This window comes from Dendropsophus ebraccatus, chromosome 5 (assembly GCF_027789765.1).
Source record: "Dendropsophus ebraccatus isolate aDenEbr1 chromosome 5, aDenEbr1.pat, whole genome shotgun sequence".
NCBI lineage: Eukaryota > Metazoa > Chordata > Amphibia > Anura > Hylidae > Dendropsophus > Dendropsophus ebraccatus.
Window position 1 is genome coordinate 115,570,806 of NC_091458.1, and position 24,767 is coordinate 115,595,572.

General features: G+C 39.3%; 1 protein-coding gene across 26 annotated transcripts in view; it reads left to right on the forward strand.

The window, feature by feature from the left end:
• Positions 1 to 24,767, forward strand: part of ABI3BP (ABI family member 3 binding protein) — a 234,331-nt gene that overhangs the window by 147,079 nt on the left and 62,485 nt on the right. For 16 of the 26 annotated variants that reach the window (XM_069971043.1, XM_069971056.1, XM_069971054.1 and 13 more), the window contains 20 exons: positions 1,796 to 1,867; positions 3,309 to 3,383; positions 6,256 to 6,330; positions 7,030 to 7,104; positions 7,865 to 7,936; positions 10,756 to 10,824; positions 10,928 to 11,002; positions 12,425 to 12,487; positions 13,834 to 13,905; positions 14,320 to 14,391; positions 15,396 to 15,449; positions 15,904 to 15,978; positions 16,657 to 16,731; positions 16,833 to 16,904; positions 17,378 to 17,455; positions 18,756 to 18,830; positions 20,816 to 20,890; positions 22,315 to 22,380; positions 23,500 to 23,568; positions 23,988 to 24,056. In XM_069971043.1, the coding sequence (XP_069827144.1) occupies positions 1,796 to 1,867; positions 3,309 to 3,383; positions 6,256 to 6,330; positions 7,030 to 7,104; positions 7,865 to 7,936; positions 10,756 to 10,824; positions 10,928 to 11,002; positions 12,425 to 12,487; positions 13,834 to 13,905; positions 14,320 to 14,391; positions 15,396 to 15,449; positions 15,904 to 15,978; positions 16,657 to 16,731; positions 16,833 to 16,904; positions 17,378 to 17,455; positions 18,756 to 18,830; positions 20,816 to 20,890; positions 22,315 to 22,380; positions 23,500 to 23,568; positions 23,988 to 24,056 (1,428 nt within the window). The remainder of the gene's footprint in view (positions 1 to 1,795; positions 1,868 to 3,308; positions 3,384 to 6,255; positions 6,331 to 7,029; positions 7,105 to 7,864; positions 7,937 to 10,755; positions 10,825 to 10,927; positions 11,003 to 12,424; positions 12,488 to 13,833; positions 13,906 to 14,319; positions 14,392 to 15,395; positions 15,450 to 15,903; positions 15,979 to 16,656; positions 16,732 to 16,832; positions 16,905 to 17,377; positions 17,456 to 18,755; positions 18,831 to 20,815; positions 20,891 to 22,314; positions 22,381 to 23,499; positions 23,569 to 23,987; positions 24,057 to 24,767) is intronic. The other 10 variants (XM_069971047.1, XM_069971048.1, XM_069971045.1 and 7 more) reach the window with 10 other exon arrangements.

Below are 24,767 nucleotides of genomic sequence, written 5' to 3' on the forward strand. Positions count from 1 at the left end.
GTGTTTTAAGCTGCCATCATTGAACCTTAATATGAATAATGTACCAGTGGCCGTCATTGCAATAATGGCTGCTAAAATTTTTCAAACAGCAGCCGTTATTGAAAACAAGGACTGTTATTTTGAGTATCAAATCACAACCGTTAAAAATTGTTGTGTGAACAGCCTGAAACTAATTTTTATGCTTATCGTTCCCTGACCACTATGGTAGCTACAGTATATACATCGGTAAAATGGTAGAGGAACCCTGCTGATTTAGGCTGGAACAGTCACCTACCTAATGTGTATGGGGGGTATATAAACTCTTTGCAGACAGCAAATGTTAGATTACCACAGACAGACCATTCCTTTGGCAGGAGATAAACTGCTAACAGAGGTGTCTGTCAATAACTTTTTCCCTTCTTTCCACTGAAAACACGTGGCATGGTTGACCCAAGCATATATATCTATGGGAGAGTAAGGTAGAATAGCTGTCAGCGTATAGATATTTAAAGTCTGTGGAGAGAGTATTCAGTGTTTATTGGCCTTTATACATCTCCATTTTCTCAGGTGACTTGTAGGTTTCAGTGGTATAACCAGCATTTAAAGTGACTCTGTACCCACAATCTGACCCCCCCCCCCCCCAAACCACTTGTACCTTCGGATAGCTGCTTTTAATCCAAGATCTGTCCTGGGGTCCGTTCGGCAGGTGATGCAGTTATTGTCCTAAAAAAATACTTTTAAACTTGAAGCCCGTGCCAAACGGGAGTATCTGTGCCCTAACTTTGCACCACCCCTCCGTCCCTCCTCCCCACCCTCTTCATCATTAGGAATGCCCCAGGCAGATTGGGAGCCCGGCACATGGGCTGGAGGGACGGAGGGGTGGTGCAAAGTTAGGGCACAGATACTCCCGTTTGGCACGGGCTTCAAGTTTAAAAGTATTTTTTTAGGACAATAACTGCATCACCTGCCGAACGGCTCCCAGGACAGATCTTGGATTAAAAGCAGCTATCCAAAGGTACAAGTGGTTTGGGGGGGTCAGATTGTGGGTACAGAGTCGCTTTAATGACCAGGGACTACTACAAATTAGGTGTTCAGGTTCCCGTAACAGCAGCAACTCAATGTTGTATTAAATAAATAATATATTAAAGGGGACCTGTCACCCCGGCTGCCGGGGTAAAGCCCGACCGACCCCCTCGGTGGAACCCCTTATACTTATCCCCCTCTCAAAGTCCCGGTCCTGGACTCTGTCCCGCCGCCGAGAAATCCCTGTCAGAAGCCGTGCACGCGCTCACAAGAGCTGAGTCCGACACCTATAGAGAATGACTGTAGCAGTCATTCTCTATGAGCGTCGGACTTATCTCTGGTGAGAGCGTGCATGGCTTCCGACAGGGATTTCTAGGTGGTGGGATGGGGTCGAGGACCGGGACATCAAGGAAGGGGTAAGCATAAGGGGCTCCACCGAGGGGTCGGGCAGGCTTCACCCTAGCAGGCTTCCTTTAAGGGAACCAATCAGTACGATTGTGTTGATATGGTTCCCAGCAGCACAGTATAGAGCTACAGTACTGTGCAGCTGACGGAGCATAACAGCCGTGGCTGCAACAGTAGCTTTACAAAGGGGAAACACAGCACAGTCGTGCTGATTGGTTCCATTCAAATCTAAGCCTTTTTTGCCAATGTATGCCCTGCCCATCTAATGGACAAATGGGGACCCTGGCAAGATAGGGAGCAATAACAAGATTTACTGAGAGATATAGTATATAGTTTATAAATTACATTTCCATTATACTATTAATCAGCCGATTTGATATTTCTCCAGCTACTGCAACACCAATGCCACCAGCCCAGCAAAGAACAAGGCCGCCTCATACTCGAGCAAAAGCAACCATGGGTAAAGCTGGGCAGTTTGTCACGCTCTCTTATTATTACATAGTGGTATTAGATATCATGCCTCATGCAATATGTCTTTCTGTGTAAAGGCATAGGATCTAAGCCATATTATAATCCATCCAGCATACAAACCCTTGCTACCGCACAACTTTCTCATCAGCAGTCACTGTATGGCCTTACCTCAAGCCACTTTCTATCTGCTAGAGCTAGGTAATACTATGAATTGTGGTTACAATTTTTAAAGATCTCTGACAGGTACACAGGGAGGGGGGAGTCCTGCAAAGTAATGTGTATCGGCTGCTGATCCCCCCCCCCCCCGCCCTGTGTCCCTGTCAGAGATCTCTCACCCCCACCCCCGGAGCGCGCTGGCCCCGATCTCTGCACTGATCTCTGCACCTGTACTCAGCTGACAGGCGCTGTGTGACTGAGGCAGGAGAGATCTCTTCCTTGCTCCGTACACAGCGCCTGTCAGCTGTGTACCGCCGGCTGCTTGATGCAGGAGATCAGAGGTGCAGAGATCGGGCCAGTGCGGCAGCGCGCTCTGGGGGTGAGAGATCTGACGGGGACACAGGGGGGGGGGGGCGGGGGGATCAGCAGCAGCCGATCAGCATTACTTTACAGGACTTCCCCCCCGGGTGTCAGCGATACTGACCCTGAGTCCCGGGAGGGGAAGTAATGCCGCAGGGACCCCTCACACTGCCCTAATGTAGTTCTGACACCGACACTGAGCCCCCCCCAAACCCTGACAACTTACAGCAGGAGACGCAGAGCACTGAACCCTGATTGGCTGCACGCTACCAAGCCAGTCAGGGTTCAGTGCTCTGCTGCTAATAAGAAAGACAGCAGACGCCGGCCGGGTGGTGACGTCACCGAACCGGAAGGACAGAGGATCCGGGAGTGGCAGGCTGGAGGCTCACGTGACCGGACCGGAGATCTCCTTGGGGGGCCAAAAACGGACAGGTAAGTATATTAGGAAAGGGTTAACCTTGGTTAACCCTTTCCATTGCTAAATTATTGATTTTCCCTGGAATACCCCTTTAAGCTCTTAGTGGTCTGCACTAATAACATAGGAGGCTTTTAGAAGAATACCTATTCACAAGGAAATGTAGTTACTTCTTTCATTTCCATACATTTTGCTACTGGAAGCTTTGAGGCAGAGATAGCAATGTAGTTTTCAGTGACGCATAGCTAGTGGGAGAATCTATAAGTCATTTAGACTGGATATATAAATCTGTAAATCATAACCACATTCAGCAAATGGGATTCAAGTAGTATCTGGCATTTGACAGAAAAACTATATCTGCAAAAAAATTTATTACTTTCATATGTCTGCCTCAATGGATTCTGAATAAGCATTTTCTGTGTAATACCGAGCATGAGCCCCACTTTATTTTTTTTGGGAGCAGATTAATAATGGTTTGATTTTGAAATTTTTCTTTCAGCATTTACAGAAAGTCAGCATATTCCTACTACATATGAAAGTATTACCACAACCGAGGCACCTCATTCTGTATTTGGTATTTTTTTTACTATTTTACAATTTTTCTGTATTTTCTGTATACTGGCCATATTGCATACCATTACTTTTACTTGGTGACAAGTGTAATTTTTGTGCTCTCACTACTGCTATTGAGCCCCTAAGAGTCCAATGGTTCACAGCTACTACACTAAGCAGAGAGCTACTGCTTTTGAGAGGATAAGGGATGATGGGGGAATTACAGTGTAGCACTTTGGAAGGAAGGAAGCCTTGATTTACTTAAGTAACAGTGTGACTCATCTCCAGCAGGCAGACTAGCTCACGGACACACAGCCAAGGCTTCCTCAGGCTCTCTCACTTTAGTACATAGCACGTGCCATGCTTGCACCCATCCCCTGTAATTTGTTCTGATCTAGCTGTTACTAAAGACATATTTGAGCTGACAACAAGCAGTGAACAACAAATTGCAGTGACATTTATTGACAAAATCTTTAGAGCAGTTTTTTTTGTTGTCGTGGATAAGGTCATTTTTGATTAATAGAGTGATTTAAAAATATGTTAGGAATCACATTGGCCAATGGAGGGAAGTTGTTTAAAATAACAATGACTATAAATACATTAATTCTGAATATTAATTAAATGCCTTTTCTGTTTTTAAATCATTTGTATTCAGCTATATAAGGCTATGTTCCCACAACCAGTATATGACAGCCGTCTTTCTGAAAAGTTGTTATTTTATTATTAGTTTTCATGCTTATTATTTGTGTTCATCATTACCAATAGACAGCCGTCTTTTGGCCCAGGAATGGAGGCCTTCTAGAAAGACAGCTGTCATTTTCTAGGTTGTTGTGTTTTCAGTAATAGGATAAATTAGGATAGGGGAAATTGTTGCTGAAAGGCAACAAAAATGTTTGAACGCAACCTAAATAGTTAAATAAAATTACAATAAAAAACATAGTAACAAAATATTTATTACCTTATTTTATATGCCACTTAGCCCCGCCCACAATGCCACCATTGGCCCCGCCCCCTCACCAGCCATTGGAACAGGCTGGCCTTAAGGTCTAGGCCCCACCCCCTCTAGGTTGGCCCACCAATGCCCAAGGGTGGCGTTGTGGGCGGGGCTAAGTGGCGCTAATGCCACGAGGCCCCGTCCACGTAACACAATCTGCAGTTCATAAAAGATCACTTTTTACTTGAACAAGCACCATGACATATGATATAAAATAAGGTGTGAAAACTGCTAAATTTACCCTTTACACTTGTGTCAGAATGCACAAAAGTGGGTGACAGTGTCACTTTAAGAAAACATTAATACATGGATATGTTTTCCACATAGCCTTAGGGCTTTATCCAAGTTCAGCAGCCCCGCGCTATGCCGAATGCTCGGGTTCGGATAGTCTCGAGCATGCTCGAGGTACGCTCATCTCTAAATGCTTTGTTTGTCCCCAGGAAATGGCTGAAATTTCAATTGTACAGTATACAGTCATTTATCATTACTACCAAATGTCTCCTGTTCTATTGGAACCTCCTCTGGTTGATGGAAACAAGCTGCTTGTTATAGGGAGGGTTCTGGCCATTAGCAGCTTCTTTCTGTGGTTAACACCATCCTACATCAAGCATCTCCAATGTGAGATCTAGGAGGAATTACTACAAACCACCAGCTATCTAATGTGTATGGGAAGCTTAATCAGTGTTTACTGCTCTCTGTGTCTTCACTTTCTGGAGCCATCAGTATGTTTATTTTGCACAGTATAAACTGTATTTAATGGACATGGACTACAAAAAGATAGATTTTCAGGAAAATTTCCATAATAGCAGTGATTTAGTTTTAATTGTTTAGTATGTAATATATTGCTATTGTGGATTTATACTAGGTTTGTTCCAGTAGATTTGTTAAAGGAAAACTCTGTTCACCCCATTCTCCCCACCCATTATCTAAGCTTGTTTTCAATAGGTTTCTATTACATGAATTGGTCTAGTTGTCTGCAGCACAAATCCTCACTTCCTGGTCCACTCTGTCTCAACTCTTCTGCCCTCCCCCTCCCTTCTGAGACAGAAGTTACATGATTTTTCTTCTGTTGCCAGGCAAGCTGTAACACCTCACATGTAACCCCTAGAAACAACATTGTCTCCTGAGTAGTATAGGGGGAAGGAGACACTGTTTTTTCATCTCTCTGAGGTGCAATGCTTGCTGGGAGATGTAGTTTTCTGGCTGGGAGCCATGATATAAAACTGTGATAATTTGTAAAAGTTTGAATCTGGGGCTAGGAGCAGTGTAGACAAGTGAGAACAGTGTCCAACAATTGGTGGGGGATCGGTGACTGCACCTATATCCTTTTTGTGCATTTTATTTTTATGACATTCCCCTTTCATGCACATTGCTATTATAATATTAATCAGCTAGGTTTGATAGTTCTCCACCTTCTTTAACTGAAATGTCACCAGTCCAACAAAGATCAAAGCTCCCTCATACCAAAACAAAACCAAAAGTAAATGTGTATTTGTCGGAAATGGTCCAACCATAGTCATTACTTGACTAAGTTTGAGCAATTATAGTGAATGAGGTCGCTGCCAGAATGTGGCATTATACATCAGCATCCCATTTACACAGGATGCCGACATATAACAGGAACATATGAAATGGTAAAGTGAATGGCAATTTTGTTTTCAGTGACGCATTCTCAATGATTTCTCAAAGGGGAGAATTTAAAAGTATTTTAAGCTGAATATATACAACCTTTAATAGTGGTAACAAGATTTAACCAATGAGACACTTGAATTTAAATGTCGAGAGACTACAAATAGTGAGGTCTTTGGGATATTTTCCATCATTGTAACAACTTGCTAGTATATTTTACACAAATACATTTTCATTATACTAATAACCAGCTAGGTTTGATATTTTCCAGCTGTTACAACTCAAATGTCACCAGTCCAACAAAGAACAAGGCCCCCTCGTACCAAAAAAGAAAAAACAACCATAGGTAAAGGTTGTTAGTTTGTATTGTTCTCTTATGGTAACATAATGGTATTAGATATCATGCCTTATATAGTATATCTCTCTGCTTGAAGGGGCTGGATCTATGTCATATTATAACCCATCCCACATACAAGCCATCTTACCATCCATACCAGCTACAATGCCTTTTTCTCATGAGCAGTCACTGTATGGCCTTACTTTCAGCCTATTCCTATCTATTAGAACTACAGTGTAGGTATTCTTCTATGAATTGTGGTTACAATTTTTTAGCTCTTGGTTGGCTGAACTACTAACATAATAGGCTTTTTAGAAGAATACCTATACACAAGAAAACGTAGTTGCTTCTTTCACTTCCACACATTTTTCTGCTGGGCGCTTTGATGCAGAGATATCAAAGTAAAATTTTCAGTACAATAATGCACAGTATGGCAAGTTCTTACAATTTAATCATCGGGAGAATCTAAAGGTCTTTTAGACTGGATGTATAAATCTGTACATTTTAACCACAGTAACTGTATAGTACTCAAGTACAGTAAAAAAAAAAAAAAAAAAAAAGTTTCCATTGCTTTGATACTTCTGCCTCGTGGATAGAAAACACACAGTTTATAGTTTATATGCAATACCAGTGTGAGCATGAGCCCCATGTCATGGTTGGTTATGGATGGTTAAATGGATGGTTAAATGTATGACCTTTTTCTTTCAGCATTTCCAGAAAGTCATCATATTGTTACTACATATGAAAGTATTACTAGAACTGAGGCAACTCATTCTGTAGCTGGTATAGTTCCATTTACCTTTTCATAATAGAAAAATGTATCCTAGAACATATACTCAAAATGGAGAATATCTTGCTTTAGTCATATATATATATATATATATATATATATATATATATATACATATATATATATATATATATATTTTTTTTTATTTTTTTTTATTATTATTATTATTATTTTTTTTTTATTAATTGTTTATTACTTTTTGCATTATTTAAAGTCTTGTTGATGGCTTGTATTTAATAGTCTATGTTCAGGTACAACAATTTATGCAGGATTTTATGATCTTGAATAGTTCTGTTAGTTCAGTATTTTTTATACTTCAGTACACCTCTCCATTGTGATGTATGAACATTGGCCCAGATTTATCAATCCAAGACAAAAATGTCACTGTATTTCAGCCCTTGCGATCAGCTTCAATATCCTGATTGTAGATTTGGATTTTGCTGCCAATTCACAGCAGATTTGTGCCAGAATCTGTGTTTGATTTTCAGTGGTAAAATTCATCGTGTGGACCTACCCTTATTGTTATTGGGCTCTACATTTATGTTTTATGATCTGGCCATCGGCTTTCTGCAGAACAAACTTTAGTTAATGTCCAAGGACTACAAAACGTAATTCTATCCATTAGGATGTGTTTTATATGTTGTATTGAACATATATTATACTGATATTGTCAACATTTACTAGGCTTATGTTAGTCCATGTTTATATCAATGTATAATAATTATCCTATTAATACGGTTTGGTATTTTCCAGCTTCTACAGCTCAAATTATACCAGCCAAACAAAGACCTCTGCCTTCTCACCCACCAACAAAAAGAACCATGGGTAAAGCTTTATAGTTTGTAGTGCTGTATTGTCATTAGATATTATACATTATACAGCATATATTTCTGCTTAAAGGCATGAATCCAATCCATATCATTATCCATCCAGCATAAAAAAAACACCTCACAGTCCATAGTTGCTTCCATGGCACTCAGGGCAGTGCTCAGAGTGGCTCCCACAGTGCAGAACCCCTGTGGACTCCCCTCCTCTGGACATCACTCACAGGCAACCCCTCCCCACCTGGACAGCAATCAGAGTGGCTCTCTCAGTCCCTCCTTTCCATAACAGTGCTAAGAGTGTCCTGAGAGGGTCAATCTAAGCATTGTCCCAGGGCGCAGGGTGGTCTGTGAGAGACTCTCTAAGCGTTGTCTGTGGGGTGGATGGGGGATTGGTCATATGTGCGAGCCACTCTGAGATGCTGTTGAAGGGGGTTAACTGTCAGTGTTGCAGCTAATACCATGGAGGCATACCACACTCTGCCAAGAGGGGCTCAGGCCCCCCTGCCACACTGGCCCCATGACAGTTGCGTGGTCTGCCTCCATGGTAGCTACGCCACTAATATTAAATGCTCTAAGAATCAACAATGTAAATCAAAAATTTATATGTATATGCACTTGCACGAATAACTTTATTTGCAATTAAAAATCTAAATCAATCAATAAATACATAGATAAATATGTGTTACTAGTTAGAACTTGCAGAACATTGTCTGTTGTGAGTTTCAATACTTCATCTAAAGTGATTAATATTCATGAGTATTTGCAAAAGTATTTGACTTTGACAGTCCTACAAGTTTAACTATCTTAATAGACCCTTTAAGTGTTGGCAGAGGGGATCAAATTTGGAGGGTAATACAGGGTAATACAATAAGAACTCTCAATGAAATAAAAAAAGGCACACTAGTTACCCTGTATAAGTTAAGGTATTTATTGATTAATTTTCACCAACTTTTGCTAAATATGGGATTCAGTGAGACACTTGTCTTATGTGTTCTTATTATATGTGGTAGAGGGGTCATGGTACAGCTAATTCCCTCTTCTGATGAAATAATTCTCCCTTCGAGCAGGAACAGGTATGTCAAAATAAATGCCCTCCTAGTGTGGATTGGAAGCAGTCCTGGGTAAAACCTACTGAAATGTCACATGGTGCTGTAATATGTGAATCAGGTCACACTTTAGCAACTACAACTGGAGGTATATTCACTGTCAGAGACAGAGGATTTGTTGGTAGAGAAATGTTACCTGAACTATTGCTACCAATCTACTTGTTCAGTGCCTTTCTTTTAACAATTGTGGTGTTTATTCCTACAATGGTATCTTTATGAGAAAGATGTCTCTTTTCTTCTTCTACATACTGTGCTTTCAGGCAGAGACAGTGCAGATAACTGTTGAAGTCTTCAAAGAGATCTGAATGCATCAGTGCATCAATTATAGCAAATAAAGTTCATGGGGGAGATTTATGAAAGGGTGTAAATATACACCTGGTGTAAACTGCCCACAGCAACCAATCACAGCTTAGCTTATATTTTACCAGAGCCGAAAGCTAAGCTGTGATTGGTTGCTATGGGCAGTTTACACCCGGTGTATATTTAAACCCTTTCATAAATCTCCCTTATAGTGTTTCAACTGAAAATTACAAAAATGTATGCTTTTGGTGTTCCTTAATATTATGGCTTCTATAAAAGCTAGTTTGGAAGTTTTAACTTTAAAGTGTCTGCCCCAAAAGAATTCTAAATGAGAATTTTGCTTCTCTGCGAGTATATGCCCTGCAATATTATTTGGTTGACAAATTTTTTGTTTATGGAATTACTTTTGAGCTCTTATTGGACGTCAGGAGATTCCTACAACACAGACAGTATTGTTAAGACTGAATTTATATTAATATTATTAGAATAAAACCATAGCACACTGAGATTACATAATAAAAATATAAACATTTGTTAATTTAGCAGTACAAATACGATGATAATTCATTATGCATAATGGAGAATACAGGATTGACTTAAAGGTCATTAAATAAAAACGTAAGATGAAGATTTCTAAGAGTTCTAAAATGGAGACATAAGATGTAGAGAGTTGTCATCTAAATAAGAACTAGACACATGAAATGAGAAAATTTAGGCAGCCATAGGCCATGTTCCTGCACCAGGAAAATGCACCAAAAGACGCCATCTGTTCATAAAGACGGTTGTCAAATAATGATCATGAACATTATTTGCGGCAGTCATTATCAATAGATGGCTGTCATTTGGCTCTAAAATGGAAGATGGCCATCGTTTTCCCATTGTGGAAACATTGCCTTAAATTGTACCTGATTTCCCCAAACGTCTGATGGCAGAAGTTTCGGTGGTCGTGGAAATGTCCCATACATCAGCTGGTTCCATGCACAAGCCCTACTCTAACTTAACCTAATTCTAATGTCTTCTAGCCCTAACAATGTGACCCCTGAGCTTGCCCATTGTTCCTGCTTTCAACATATCAACTTTAAGAACTGACTATTACCATGCTGCCTAATATAATCAATGTTATTCACTTATTGTTACAACTGATCAATGAATAAATATTTATATACAGACATATATTTTATTTAGTAATTGCTTCTATGTAAACAAGGATGTCCTTTTAATCATGTTTCTCAGTACGCGCAGCTAATGTATCTTCCTTGTGGATCAGGACACTGCCACGCTGAGATTTTGTTCCACAGGATAATTGATTTAATGTTCCTGAGTCACCATTGCTTTCCATTTCTAACTCATACATTAAATCCATCTTTACTTTAACTGCCTGGAAGCTGAATGTGAATTGTACTCTTTCTTCTAGTTCCAAACAAAACTGCATCATTTTACCCAAAACCTTTGCCTAGCACTGAAGGACCAAACGCTGAAGCTGGTAAAATCATTACCTCTTTGAATGAGCAGTATTTGTGTTCCTCTAACAGAATTCTTCCCTCCTCTAACAGCCTCTGTTACTTCTTGTTTTAATTTTCCTTCAGACAGCACACAGCCAGATTCTGAGCTCAATACAACCGAAGCACCACACAAGTATGAACCAGAAACATTTACTTTAGGTAATAATTCCGTAAAATAGCAAGCCTTTTTAATCAAATCATGGTCTTTGCGTCCCCTTGAAAAGGCAATGAGGCATTCACTTTTATCCTCACTTTTCCAATAGAACCTCTGTCTTTCTATTATCCCCTTCACGTCCACAATCTGCATATATACATTTCTACTGCATATGCCCCGTGCAGTAGGGACATATATATATGTTCCTGGACTAAAAGGGCTTTAACTGTGCGCGGGATGACTCTAATCTAAGCAATCCCACACACATCAGTGTGGCTAGCACCGTAGCTAACAATAGGCAGCCGCAGTCACGCAGGTGCCTGTCATTAACCCCCTTAAAGGTCGCCAATCTCGCTAATCAGCACTTGTTTGCTCCCTCACATTGGGCCATGTAAAAGGACTCTAATATATCTTTTTCCAAGCTAAATAACCCCAATCTATATAACCTGTCTTGGTACTGTAAATCCTCTATTCCCTTAATTATCTTAGTCGCCCTCCTCTGTGTCCACTCCAGCCATGTCTTTATTATATAGAGGTGCCCAAAATTGCAAACTCCATGTGTGGGCTGATTAGTGATTTATGTATCTATGCCTCTTTTGATGCACTCTATGATTGTATTGGATTTGGCAGCAGCTGCCTGACACTGAAAATAAAGTTAAAGGGGTTATCCAGGTTTTGAAAAAGCACAGTTACTTTCTTACCAAAACAGCACCACACCTGTGGCAGGTAGTGTGTGGTAGCACAATTGAGCTTCATTCACTTTAATGGAACTGAGCTGCAAAACCACACCCAAACTGAGGACAAAAGTAGTGCTGTTGTTGGAATAGAGCTGCCATGTTTTTCTAAGCCTCGACAATCCTCTTAAATTCTACTCTGTAAACCCCCTACAAGGTTGTTAATAATTAGTCATTGAAAAGGAGTGGGCCCAATACTGAGCCCTATGGAACCCCACTAGTAACTGTGACCCAATGTTAGTATGTTGAATCAATAACCACCCTCTGTTTCCTATCACTCACCCAGTTACCCATTTACGCATATTTTCCCCTAGTCCCATCATCCTCATTTTGTTGACCAACCCTGTGAAAAGCACCAATGAGTGATTCATATAAAGCCTACTGGCTGGCTCCTGACAAAACTGTTTAGACTTAGAGGTCTAACAGGCACATCTCCGCAAAAACTTGGGCTTAAACTGTAAAAGCTAAACTTTCTGTTTTAGGCTATGTTCCCCAGATGCACTGATAAGCGCTAACAACGGCCATTGTTGTAAAATTAATGATCATATTTCCTCTTGTTTTAGCTCACAGGTAAGTATCAGCAGCCTCCCGATTACTCAATGAAATTATTTTAGGGTTCATTTCATACTCTGAACTTTGCACAATATTACCCTAGTGATGCTAATTTGAAACACAAGGTGGTCTTTATTGCAGCTTCCCATGATAAAACAGTGGTTCAGAAGTTTTCGTCAACTTCCAAGCCAAAGACCACAATTGGTAAAATCAATTTCTTGTTATAGTGCATGCAATTATTCAGGAATAATTTATTGGGACAAATAGCACAGCCAGAAATATGCTGACGGCTTGACAAATTGCTTAGAAATCTGCTGCTGATATCTTCTGCTGGCTTCTACTATCGGCTGTATAATAAATGATGCATTTCTTTTCACATATTTATTACATTATTTGACCTTGTATTAGACATGAGAGGGTGACCATGGTTGCAAACATTAGAACACACATACTTATTCATATTAAAGTGCATTATGTTATAATTCCACTTGCTTTCCAATCTTACTGACAGGGAAAAAAGATAAAATAGAGAATAGAGCTCTCAGTATTAAATATATTATCTACAGAGGAGGGAGAGTAAGAAGTCATAGTAGTGTAGCTTCACCCAATAACTACAGATACCAGAGTAATGTCAGGAAGTAGAGGTGTCATTTTGGCATCCTGCGCTGTACAGACCAGTATTACACCTCAGTAGTTGGTATTGCCTGTAGCATCAAGGATATGGATCACTTGGAGAGAACAATAAAATAAATAATGGCCATGGTATGTTAACTACTTAAGAGAGAGACAATTTTTATTTTTGTTTTTCAATGTCTCCTTCTCATCTTCTCAATCTCAACGCAATAATTCTTTTATTTTCCCACCTACAGAGCCATGTAATGGCTTGTTGTTTTTTTGTTATTCTGAATCTGAAAAAAAAATCACAATTTGGGTGGGGTGGAAGGTGGGGTGGTACAACAGTGAGTGAAGGGAGGCTTGTCCTCCCCATATGCTAGCTTTATTGCAATTTACTCCTGTGCACAGACAAAAATTGAGTTAGCTCGGGCTGGTGTAGATGGAGGCTTGAGGCTCTTGAGGAGACAGGGAATGATTGTCCTTTTCTGACTACTACAACTAAAGGGTCAGTTCACACAGAGTAAAATCAGCGGAACCCCGCCTGCCCTTAGTGTTACACCATTTCCCTATGGAAGGGCTTGTGCGCCTCCGCTTCCATTGCTTTCCACTCAAAGAATTGACAACAAGCCGCAGAGAGTGAAGGCACGCAAGGCAGGCAGGATTTCGCAGTGGAACTCTCTGATTTTACTCCATGTGAACCATGTGAACTGGCCCTAAGGGGTTAAATATCCATAGTAAGTCTATTTTATTATTTTGGTGAGATTGTGTTTGTTTTGCTCATACTTGTGCACATATTCTGCTAGTAGTAGCTTCCCTTTTCTTGAATTCCCAGAATAGATATTAGAGGATTGTAGTCTCTGCAATCATATGTGTGTGAGTAAATAGACATTACTGAACACTGCTATAGATACAATCAATTTTCTTTCTAAATTTAGTACATAAGACAATATCCAGGCCTATTACAACTATCCCTTCCACAGCTTCCCAACGGACACAGTCAACACAGGGTAATATGGATTTATTTGTTATGCAACAAGTTCTGCTTTAAAATACTTTGCTTTAGCATCATTCGTGCTGATGTAGTTAAGTAGATGTTCTTTTTACCTCTTTTTTCTAAGCAAATTCTTTTACCTGCGTAGTTGACTCAGCTGTGCATGACCATATGTATGCATGAATAAAAGATATCTTATTCTGGACGCCTCCAGTAGCGCTATATGAATCATAGTCAATGCGGCAGGGATAAAATTGCTTAAACTATGTATGTAAATATACTGCCTCAAAACAGTTTCGTACACTGTAGGTTGGTTACATGGAGGGAAGGCAGCACATATGAATAGTTGCGTGTTACAAAAAATTATTTTTTGGTTCCGTTTGCTAAAAATTACATTTGGTAGAATTGACAACCTGCAATTACCTTGCAGCATCAAAGAAAGCCGCAGTGTCTCCTGGGCAGCATAAAACACCATTGCCAGAAAAGAAACACCCTACAGCCGGTATTATTACTCTACTGCTCTTTTCCAAAAAATTTTTACAAGAGACATAGGGGGAGATTTATCAAACATGGTGTAAATGAAACTGGCTCAGTTGCCCCTAGCAACCAATCAGATTCCACCTTTCATTCCTCACAGACTCTTTAGAAAATAAAAGGTGGAATCTGATTGGTTTCTAGGGGCAACTGAGCCAGTTTCATTTACACCATGCTTGATAAATCTTTCCCATAGTATTTCCGTCAGTCTGTAAATAATGTTTATGATCATTATCGACGGCCATCACTGTAAAATATTTTGCATAAAAAGACATAATGTGAACATAGCCTGAAGCATAATCATTATTAGCAGCCATCTATTTAACAAGACGGCCGCATTTGCCCAGTATGTTTGCAAATTGAGAAAATAGCCTTGCAAAGGCTACCAGAAGTTATCTTTTAACCACAATGAAGCCCTTAAAGGGGAACTATCAGCAGATTAGATTAATCTAACCTGCTGATAGCTCCCTAGTGAGCACAGGGCACTAAATATCAATGGAAGGGGTTGTCCGGGGCCCGGACAGATCGGTGCTCCGAGGGGTGGTAGACATGCCCCCAGTGCTCCTAAGGGCTTACTAGGCACAACTAACAGCACAGTAAGACACGCGACTTCATCCTTTGTGCCCAGTGCCCACTAGGGAGATATCAGCAGGTTAGATTTGTCTAACCTGCTGATAGTTCCACTTTAATACCAGAGGTGTTTGGGCCTCACTGGCCGGGCATGTTTAGCAATTTGAGATGTGATAATAACAAGGCAGTAACTTTTTTTTGTGTGATGGCTATAGTTTACTATTTCACTTATTGGGAGCCTGTATACACATTCATTCTTAAGCAGAGTGCAGAATCAATGTTCTTTATGGTTTCTTGGCTTGTAATGCTAATAAGTAATATGGAATTTTACCAGTATAAGACAAGAGATATTTATTCAGCCATTAGTTTAAATAGTGTTACTAATATTTTCATTCCATTTAGTTTTAAAGGAGACATACCCTACTCAGTTACTGAAAGAAACAACCACCACCATGGGTAAATAATTCTTTGCTTTAGTATTTTCCTCCTTCAGTTTGGACCATGCTGCATGTTCTTTTCTAGGCTTACATATTCCTTGAAAAAGAAAGCTTGCATCTCTTATTTTTTTGCAGATTTTGCAGATTATCTTGCCCTTGCCAGGTTCTAAAATCATATGATTTCATTCATAATCACTGCTATGCTGCTCATTGGCAATACATATATATTATTTTAATGAAGCCAAGCTCTTCCTTTTCATTTCCAGTTCAGACAGAAACTCAAAAACGTATTCCCCAAAAGGCCCATACTACAGAAAGTCCATCCCTTCCAGTTGGTAATAATTTATTTATTTTGTAGAATTTTCTCTTTTTCTCTTATGTAGGACTTTTCATACGAAACAACCCAGCAATACCAGTCCAATGTAGGAGAGTTTCATGTTGCTAATACTATAATACCATTTTATTCCATGCAGATCCTCGAACATCTCATATTCTTCCAATTGACTATTTGGGATATGACATTATTGAGAATACCAAGATACCACTGGGTAAACATTAGAATGTCTTTCCTATTTTTGGCCGTGTCTTATTTGCTCTACATTTTACTCTATGTATTGCTAGCCCAGCATCCATATCTATATATTTCTTTTATGGCCTCAATGCGCCTCATTTTGTCCTTATTGCTCATAGCGGTGCATTATAGAAAGTGGTTGGTGACACAGTCAACATATGAAATGGCTGACTACTTCTAAATGCCCCTTTTCTTAGTTAATGTTGGTCCTTGTCTCTTAGGCCACTTTCGCATACAGGAATATGGTCAGTATTTTGCACCCTACTGACCAAGGTGACCTTTAAGTGTGACAGCCTAAGACATATACATCGGCTCCGAGCCAATGTAGATTTTCACAACAATTTATGCCCCTCCCCTATACAGATTACCATATTTATAATAGAACTCCATGAGCCACTAAACACATGTGTTCCCTTATTTTACATGGAATGACTTAGAAGTTTACCTAAGGATTAAATACAGAAATAATATATTTCCATATTGCAGTCCCATAAGGAATGCATGTCTCATACTGCAGGATCCATTTATTTGATACTAATTTGGTCTAAATATTTTTATTTAATAACTAGATTATTTTTGTGGTGCAAACACTTGTACGACGACTGTGTAATAAGACATATATGAGCATTGTACAAATAAAATCTTTATTTTTCAGAGCCTAATAAAACTGAAAAAGCTAGTTTCCCTAAATTCAACAGAACTACAAAAACATCACCAACAACATCCACTGGTAAATTCAAATAAACTCTTTTGCTTGAAAAAAAAAAATATTTATAATATCCAAAATCTACCTGTACTTAAAAAATATATATTATATTCTATTCTATACAGTGGTAAAACCCAAAAGGATGCCCATTAACATCATTAGTCTTCAGATATTTGCAGATCCAACTGTTCCAAGTGGTAAAGTTGCCCGCTTTACACTAGCACAGCATGCTTATTTTGGCTTCTATCCCAATAGTGCAGTACATTGACAATGCTTTAGAATGCTTACTTAGCTCTCGTTCTTTTTTTAAGCCTTTTTCATGTGATTCTATGATTTCTGTAGATGCACAGAATGAGTACAGTTTATTGCAGCAAACATAACCATGGGAAATGAGAAATTGCAAATCCTCCTCTTAATTTACCTAAAACTCAACAAACTCTGCTCCAGCTGTAAATGCATTGCTATAAGATACAAAGATTGGCACACAATGCTACAGGTCTGCACCCTAGTGCCTACAATGCTTTTCTAGATATAACATCCTGCATACTCTAGTGTTTTATTATGTATGCGCTGTTTTCTTTCTACTAGTGAATGGCCGCACAATGGATTTTTATCCCTAGAATTGTTTCATGAAATTTGTAACATCTGTTCTGTTTTATTTATATTCCAGAAAAAAATGAGACACAAACCACCTTACCTCCTATTCCTAAATCTACTCAGCCAAATAAAATGTTACACTCAAAACCTGGTAATCTAAAATTATTTTGTAATTTTTTTTAACTTTATGAAGTATAAACATTAAATTGTATAACACTCTTTATGCCTATATATATATTATAAATTATATATTTAGCCAATTTCCCCATATTTTTTTTCACAATTTCTTGTTAGGTTTTTGTTTTTGTTTTTTTGTTTTTTGTTTTTTTTAAATAATAACATGGTCTCAATATCCTGTTATTATCTTGATCTCTGATTCAACTTTGTTTCCTGTAGAGAAATCAATGTTGTCTCTATTTCCTTATGCAAGTATATTTTATGTAGTCATCTGGCCCAATTTTGCTAAATGTTTTTTGACATCTCGATTGGGTTCAGGTAAAGTCTCCCTATTCTATCATGGAAAGAAAATAAATATTTGGTCTAAAATTATGTTACCGTTAAGTTTTTTTTAGTCCCTCCTATTAATGATGGTAAAATTATAGGAACTATTACTATCATTTCCAGGCTAGTGTAATGGGTCAACTTGTTAAGGAATTGACAGTGTATTTTTTAATTCTCAATTCTCTTTCACTAATTAAGCATACTGCAAGGCTATGCCATCAAGTTATGTTCAGTTTAGAAAAGACCCTGAATACTCATGGTAATGAATAGGACATAGTTCTGCTGTGTAGCTGCATCCCCTGCATATTGTTGCTCCCACTTGAATGGGGCTGCACTGTAGATCCCTGCAAGGCCAAGGGGCCACAGGAAAAAAACAGTGATAGGGATACATTGCTACACCGTCGCTGCATCACCCTCAATATTATGACTGGTGGAGGTCTTATAATCTTTAAGGGGTTGTTCACCAATTTTATTTCTTTCAAGTCAATTGGTGCCAGAAAGTGGCAGAGATTTTCTAATTTACTTCTACTAAAAAATCTTAAATCTTTCAGTACTTATCAGCTGCTATATGTGCTACAGGAAGTGGTGTATTCTCTCCATTCTGACACAGTGCTCTCTACTGCCACCTCGGTCCATGTAAGGAACTGTCCAGAGCAGTAACAAATCCCCATAGAAAACCTCTCCTGCTCTCTAGACTGGAAAAAAAATGGTGATCAGCCCCTTTAATCCTCTTTAATCATTACAAGGATAAGGTAGAACAATGTTTGATGTGTTTGTCAGAAGTTTTTAAACAGTTATTAGAAACCACTAAAGAGGACTACTTTGACTATAATGCCTCCAGGTTGTTGCTTTCGTTGAGGTCTGTTGTGTTTCCTGTTAGCTAGAAATGTACATGCTGGTGCCATATTCACTTTCAGTATAATGAAGATGTGTTTTGTTCTTCATCACAGCTCCAAAATCAACACAGAGAGTACCTATAAACTTTATTAGTCTTCAGATCTTTGATGAACCAGATGTACCTTTGGGTAAAGAGCCTTTCATGTTTATTAGCTGAATATTTGCAATGACCACATCTAGACTGTTTTTATTGTCCTTTATTTGACGCCATGGAGAGCATGCACTCATATCAATAAACCACAACATTAATACTATGAAAGTATTTAGAGTTAACAAGTGTCCAGCAAGCATTTTTCTGAGTATAGGAAGATTGCTCTTATAAAGGAGAGGTAATAGTGCATCTCATAACTTAATTTTCCTGTAACTTTGTGCATTTGTTTGTGGCCTAAATATAAACCTTCCTACTTCTAGTATATCAGCCCACTTTGACAAGCCAAGTAAATATACACTCACCGGCCACTTTATTAGGTACACCTGTCCAACTGCATGTTACCACTTAATTTCTAATCAGCTAATCACATGGCGGCAACTCAGTGCATTTAGGCATGTAGACATGGTCAAGACAATCTCCTGCAGTTCAAACCGAGCATCAGTATGGGGAAGAAAGGTGATTTGAGTGCCTTTGAACGTGGCATGGTTGTTGGTGCCAGAAGGGCTGGTCTGAGTATTTCAGAAACTGCTGATCTACTGGGATTTTCACGCACAACCATCTCTAGGGTTTACAGAGAATGGTCCGAAAAAGAAAAAACATCCAGTGAGCGGCAGTTCTGTGGGCGGAAATGCCTTGTTGATGCCAGAGGTCAGAGGAGAATGGGTAGACTGGTTCGAGCTGATGGAAAGGCAACAGCGACTCAAATAGCCAACAGTTACAACCAAGGTAGGCAGAAGAGCATCTCTGAACGCACAGTACGTCGAACTTTGAGGCAGATGGGCTACAGCAGCAGAAGACCACATCGGGTGCCACTCCTTTCAGCTAAGAACAGGAAACTGAGGCTACAATTTGAACAAGCTCATCGAAATTGGACAGTAGAAGATTGGAAAAACGTTGCCTGGTCTGATGAGTCTCGATTTCTGCTGCGACATTCGGATGGTAGGGTCAGAATTTGGCGTCAACAACATGAAAGCATGGATCCATCCTGCCTTGTATCAACGGTTCAGGCTGGTGTCATGGTGTGGGGAATATATTCTTGGCACTCTTTGGTCCCCTTGGTACCAATTGAGCATCGTTGCAACGCCACAGCCTACCTGAGTATTGTTGCTGACCATGGACATCCCTTTATGACCACAATGTACCCAACATCTGATGGCTACTTTCAGCAGGATAATGTGCCATCTCATAAAGCTAGAATCATCTCGGACTGGTTTCTTGAACATGACAATGAGTTCACTGTACTCAAATGGCCTCCACAGTCACCAGATCTCAATCCAATAGAGCATCTTTGGGATGTGGTGGAACGGGAGATTCGCATCATGAATGTTCAGCCGACAAATCTGCGGCAACTGTGTGATGCCATCATGTCAATATGGACCAAAATCTCTGAGGAATGCTTCCAGCACCTTGTTGTATCTATGCCACGAAGAATTGAGGCAGTTCTGAAGGCAAAAGGGGGTCCAACCCGTTACTAGCATGGTGTACCTAATAAAGTGGCCGGTGAGTGTATATTCCCAAGTTAAGGGAAATAGTAACTTACTGATATTCCTGTATTTTGAAGGAGGATTTAATGCCCTGCCCCCTATGGGGCAGAACAGAGCTGCCCTAAAAGAGTGGCTGTTACCCTGGCAGGCCCAGTCCTCCCATGTATTACATTGTCAGAAATGTATTTGAATTGCTCCCTTGTATTCTAGATACGGTTTCAATAAGGTTGATTGATATACAGGTGTTATTAAAGTGGGACCTATGACAATCGGCCGATCACTGGGATAGCTTCTTTTTACCAAGAGGTGGATTTGAGACAACCGTTTTATTTTCCTGCCGTCCCAAGATCAGGGGCTATATATTATATGTTCCTGTTTTTCCTATAATTGAGGTCTAGAAAAGTTATTGAACCACTCACTTAGTATACATTATAGCATGCTGAACAGCAACCACTACTAAAACTGTTATATCTTTCAGTTCCTAATACAACACAAAGACCTTATCAGCCCACAACAACAAAAAAGCCTGAAAGTCTTCCTCAAACAAAGCCTGGTAAATATTTTAACTGCAGCAGTTGTGCTGGTTATACAGTATGTGTCAATAATTGGGAGTCTAGAAAATAGGATAGTTTGCAGGCAACCAATAATTGAAAACAACCAGATTTTAAAGGGGGCATTAAGGTCCCCATATACTTTATACTGTACCCACCAATTGCACGGGGTTCGGTTGTTGGTTTGAGGTGTCTGGGGATCTCCCAAGTGTCCACTGACATATGATGTCGGTGGAGATAGTGGTGGTGCATGATGGAAAATCACTGCCTGACCCCTTTCTTCTGGGAAAAATTAGCTAAGTCAAAGCTTTTCCTATAACGAGCATATGAACACATGGCCAGGGCAAAATTTTTGTGGATGGGGAGGATGCAGGCCATACGGGGGAGGTAACTGATGGTTAAATTAAGTGGGTATATGTTCTGGAACATCTTGTTAAATGGATATGTAATATATAAAATACATCATTCCATTTATCATACATCATTCCATGCTAAAAGATGCCAGAGTTTAAAGGGTTTTTTTTTGAGCTTATACAACTTACAACTTATACGTGTTTAAATGCCCACCAGGTGAAACTACCATAGATTAGAAGGAATTTTCATTAGATTGCCCACTTCTGTAAAGCTGCTATATGTGGGATTACCAGTATGAAAGACTACAGACTACCCATGATTCCTTTCCCTTCTTACAGACGTTGCCTCTTTTTATAGCTCCATGCATGTCCTCTATTACATTTTGTATGGAAGTCCTGTTATTTAGGCTGATTTAACACCTGCTTTGTCATTTCAAGCGAGCATACAATGAAATGATGGAATGCCAGATGCATCATATGATGAACACCAATTGCGCCACATATCCCAATATGGTTGATCAGGTTCCTTCATGGTGTCCATAATTTTGATGGGAAGCCTAGCACTGCACGCTTACTATTCTACCTGTAAAATTTTATGATATTTGTGATGGAGGCTCAAAACAGTCTTACGGCCTTTCTGCTCTGCAATTAATTTGCTCTCTCACTCTGCATTATCTGCTGCCCAGCATGCGAAACACAATCCCTTTAAATACAATCCCTTTAAATTAAATCCTCCTTAATAATTTTATACCATTTGTAATTTTTAACCCAGATGTGTCTGTAAAATCCCAGTGGCACAAAGTGACATTATTCTGTGTTATGAAAGTAACAACATTACAATTTACATAGATGTAGTTTTCATAACTATAGCCAACAGGAACATTCCATGTAATAACACTTCATTATTAATATGTGCCATCTCTGTGTTTACTTCCTGTGATCATGGCTACTCTAACAAAATCATTGCCCTGATTCTTACCATCCATTTGCTGATTTCCGACTCCAGTTGGCAAACCTTGCTTTCACTACTTAAAAAAAAAAAAAAAAATCTCTTACTGGGTGTTTTTTTACAGTTTCAACGCAAAAGGTTTCACCGCCAATAACCAAAAAACCCAAAGCAACTCCTCGAACAAAACCTGGTAATGCATTCTGTTGAGTTTCTTCTCTATACCGTTACAGTATGTTGTATTTCTTCTCAGTATCTTTATCACATTTAAAGGCCCACAATCTGGAGTTTTAGTATTGCCGCCATTGAAGATAATGTGATAAATACCTAGATTTGAAAAAAAGTAAACATTATAAATAAAAACAGCTCCAATAACAGGAAAATTCTAAGCTGTGCTCCTATGTGGGCATGCTCCATTAGGCTATGTTCACACAACGTTCTTTTTCACTAAAGAACGGACCCTGATTGCAATGAAATCAGTGTCCGTTCTTTACTGCAGGGGCGGCACTGCATTGAAGTCAATGCAATGCCGCCCGCTTTGTTCATACATCATTTTTTTAACACTTGTTCTTTAGAAATGGGCGCTAAAATAATTTACCTGCCTATTATTTCCGTACACTGTTCACACTATGTAATGTCCGGCAGCGGCTGCACTTTGCATGGAAGTAAATGGTTTATTGATTTGTGGGCACACCCGACGGTGCCCACAAGTCAATTGTTAAAGAAGGACGTTTCCACAGCCGATACAGAGGTATCAGATGCAGAAACATCCTGAATGCAGCCCTGCGGTCGTCAGTTTAACAGCGTCCGTTGCTATGTAACGGACGCTATTAAGCGTTGTCTGAACACAGCCATATTAGTAGTACATGCAAAACTGTGAACCTGTTTACCTATATACTATTGTTATTATGATATATTAAAAGGGAGAAAGTCCAGATTTAATACAAAAGGCCTATATTGTTAATGTACGTCTTGTGTGTGGTGTCTGCCTGTTGAAGGAATACAATACCACTCAGCTTTTAAAAGTTGTACCTGGTGTCTTCTTCTATAGGAACTTTGTTCTACTGAAGCCATGTCTGCTAAGGGTTAGTTTACATTTTGCAGATTAGTTGCATACATTTCTGCGGCTGCACATACAGCTGAGAAGCAGCGTATTCACATGTATGGGATGCTGAAGTTTATACAACAAATCTGCCTCATGTGAACATACTCTAACGACACTGTATATTTGTTCAGAGGCTTTACTTGTTTTACAGGTATAACTTGGAATAACACAAATGTATGTGTAGAAATTGAAATTATTTCTTAACAGCTTCTACAGGTGCACCCAAGGAAACTACTAAACCTAAGCATCAACGAGTGGTTAATGCAACTACGTTGGGTAACAGCAGAATCATCCTTTTGTGAATGGCTTCTTTCTCTTGTAATATAGTCACCTGCTTCCATTATGCCTATATGACATGCTATGTGGTCATACTTGAAGCCTGCAAGCTGTTTTTCATCCATTCATTGGTTACAAAATGTATTGCTCATTCACCAATATCTTCATTTCATCATCATCCTCATCATCCTCCTGCTTTAATGCTGAGAGCGCAGCATGTCGCCAATTTCTACAGTCATTTCGGGAAAAAAGGCATCATTTTTTCCTTTTACCATTAAACTTACATTTCCATTTCAGAATCAACATTTCATCTTCAGCGCATCTTGCTGCAATGAACTGCATGGCCATATAAAGGACCCATCATCATAGCGTCTAACGTCTATTGTTCATTAACTGGAAATTATCTTTTTTATTTTTAGCGCCCTATCGATTGCAGCATAGCTCTTCCAGACCCAAAACATCCCTCAGACCACGGACTAGACCTCCTGGTAATTCTTAACATGCTTTTCTTGGGGGAACATAACATATCTTATTCTTCTGTTTCTTTGCCAGTTTATTGTTATGTAACTGTTGGTGTTTATTTACACTGGAATAATTTTTATTGTTTTCCTACTGTACCAAGATTTAGACAGCCATTTTTGGTATATTTCCCAATTATCATGCTCTCCTCTTGGAAACCATCCTAGATTTTTTAGCCTGTTTTACATCTTTTATTTATATTACTGCCCCCAAATGAAAAAAATAACCCCTAATGTGCTTAAAAACTATTCTTTTGCACATAATACCATGTCTTGCCCTATTTTGTAATAAACCTGCCATAGACTCTGGGGGAGATTTATCAAACATGGTGTAAAGTGAAACTGGCTCAGTTGCCCCTAGCAACCAATCAGATTCCACTTTTCATTCCTCACACATTCTTTAGAAAATGAAAGGTGGAATCTGATTGGTTGCTAGGGACAACTGAGCCAGTTTCACTTTACACCATGTTTGATAGATCTCCCCAATGCTCCTACTTTTTCCTGTTTTGGCCATTTTACATCTGTCTTTTTGGACAGTTGTCATTTTAAAACCAAATAACTTCGGTAATCTACAAAATAATTTCAGAATACGTCTGTTATTTGGCCTTAAAATTACAGCTATCCAAAAAGAAGAAACAGCCAAAGAAAGTTATTGTGTAAATATAGCAATAAATACAGTAG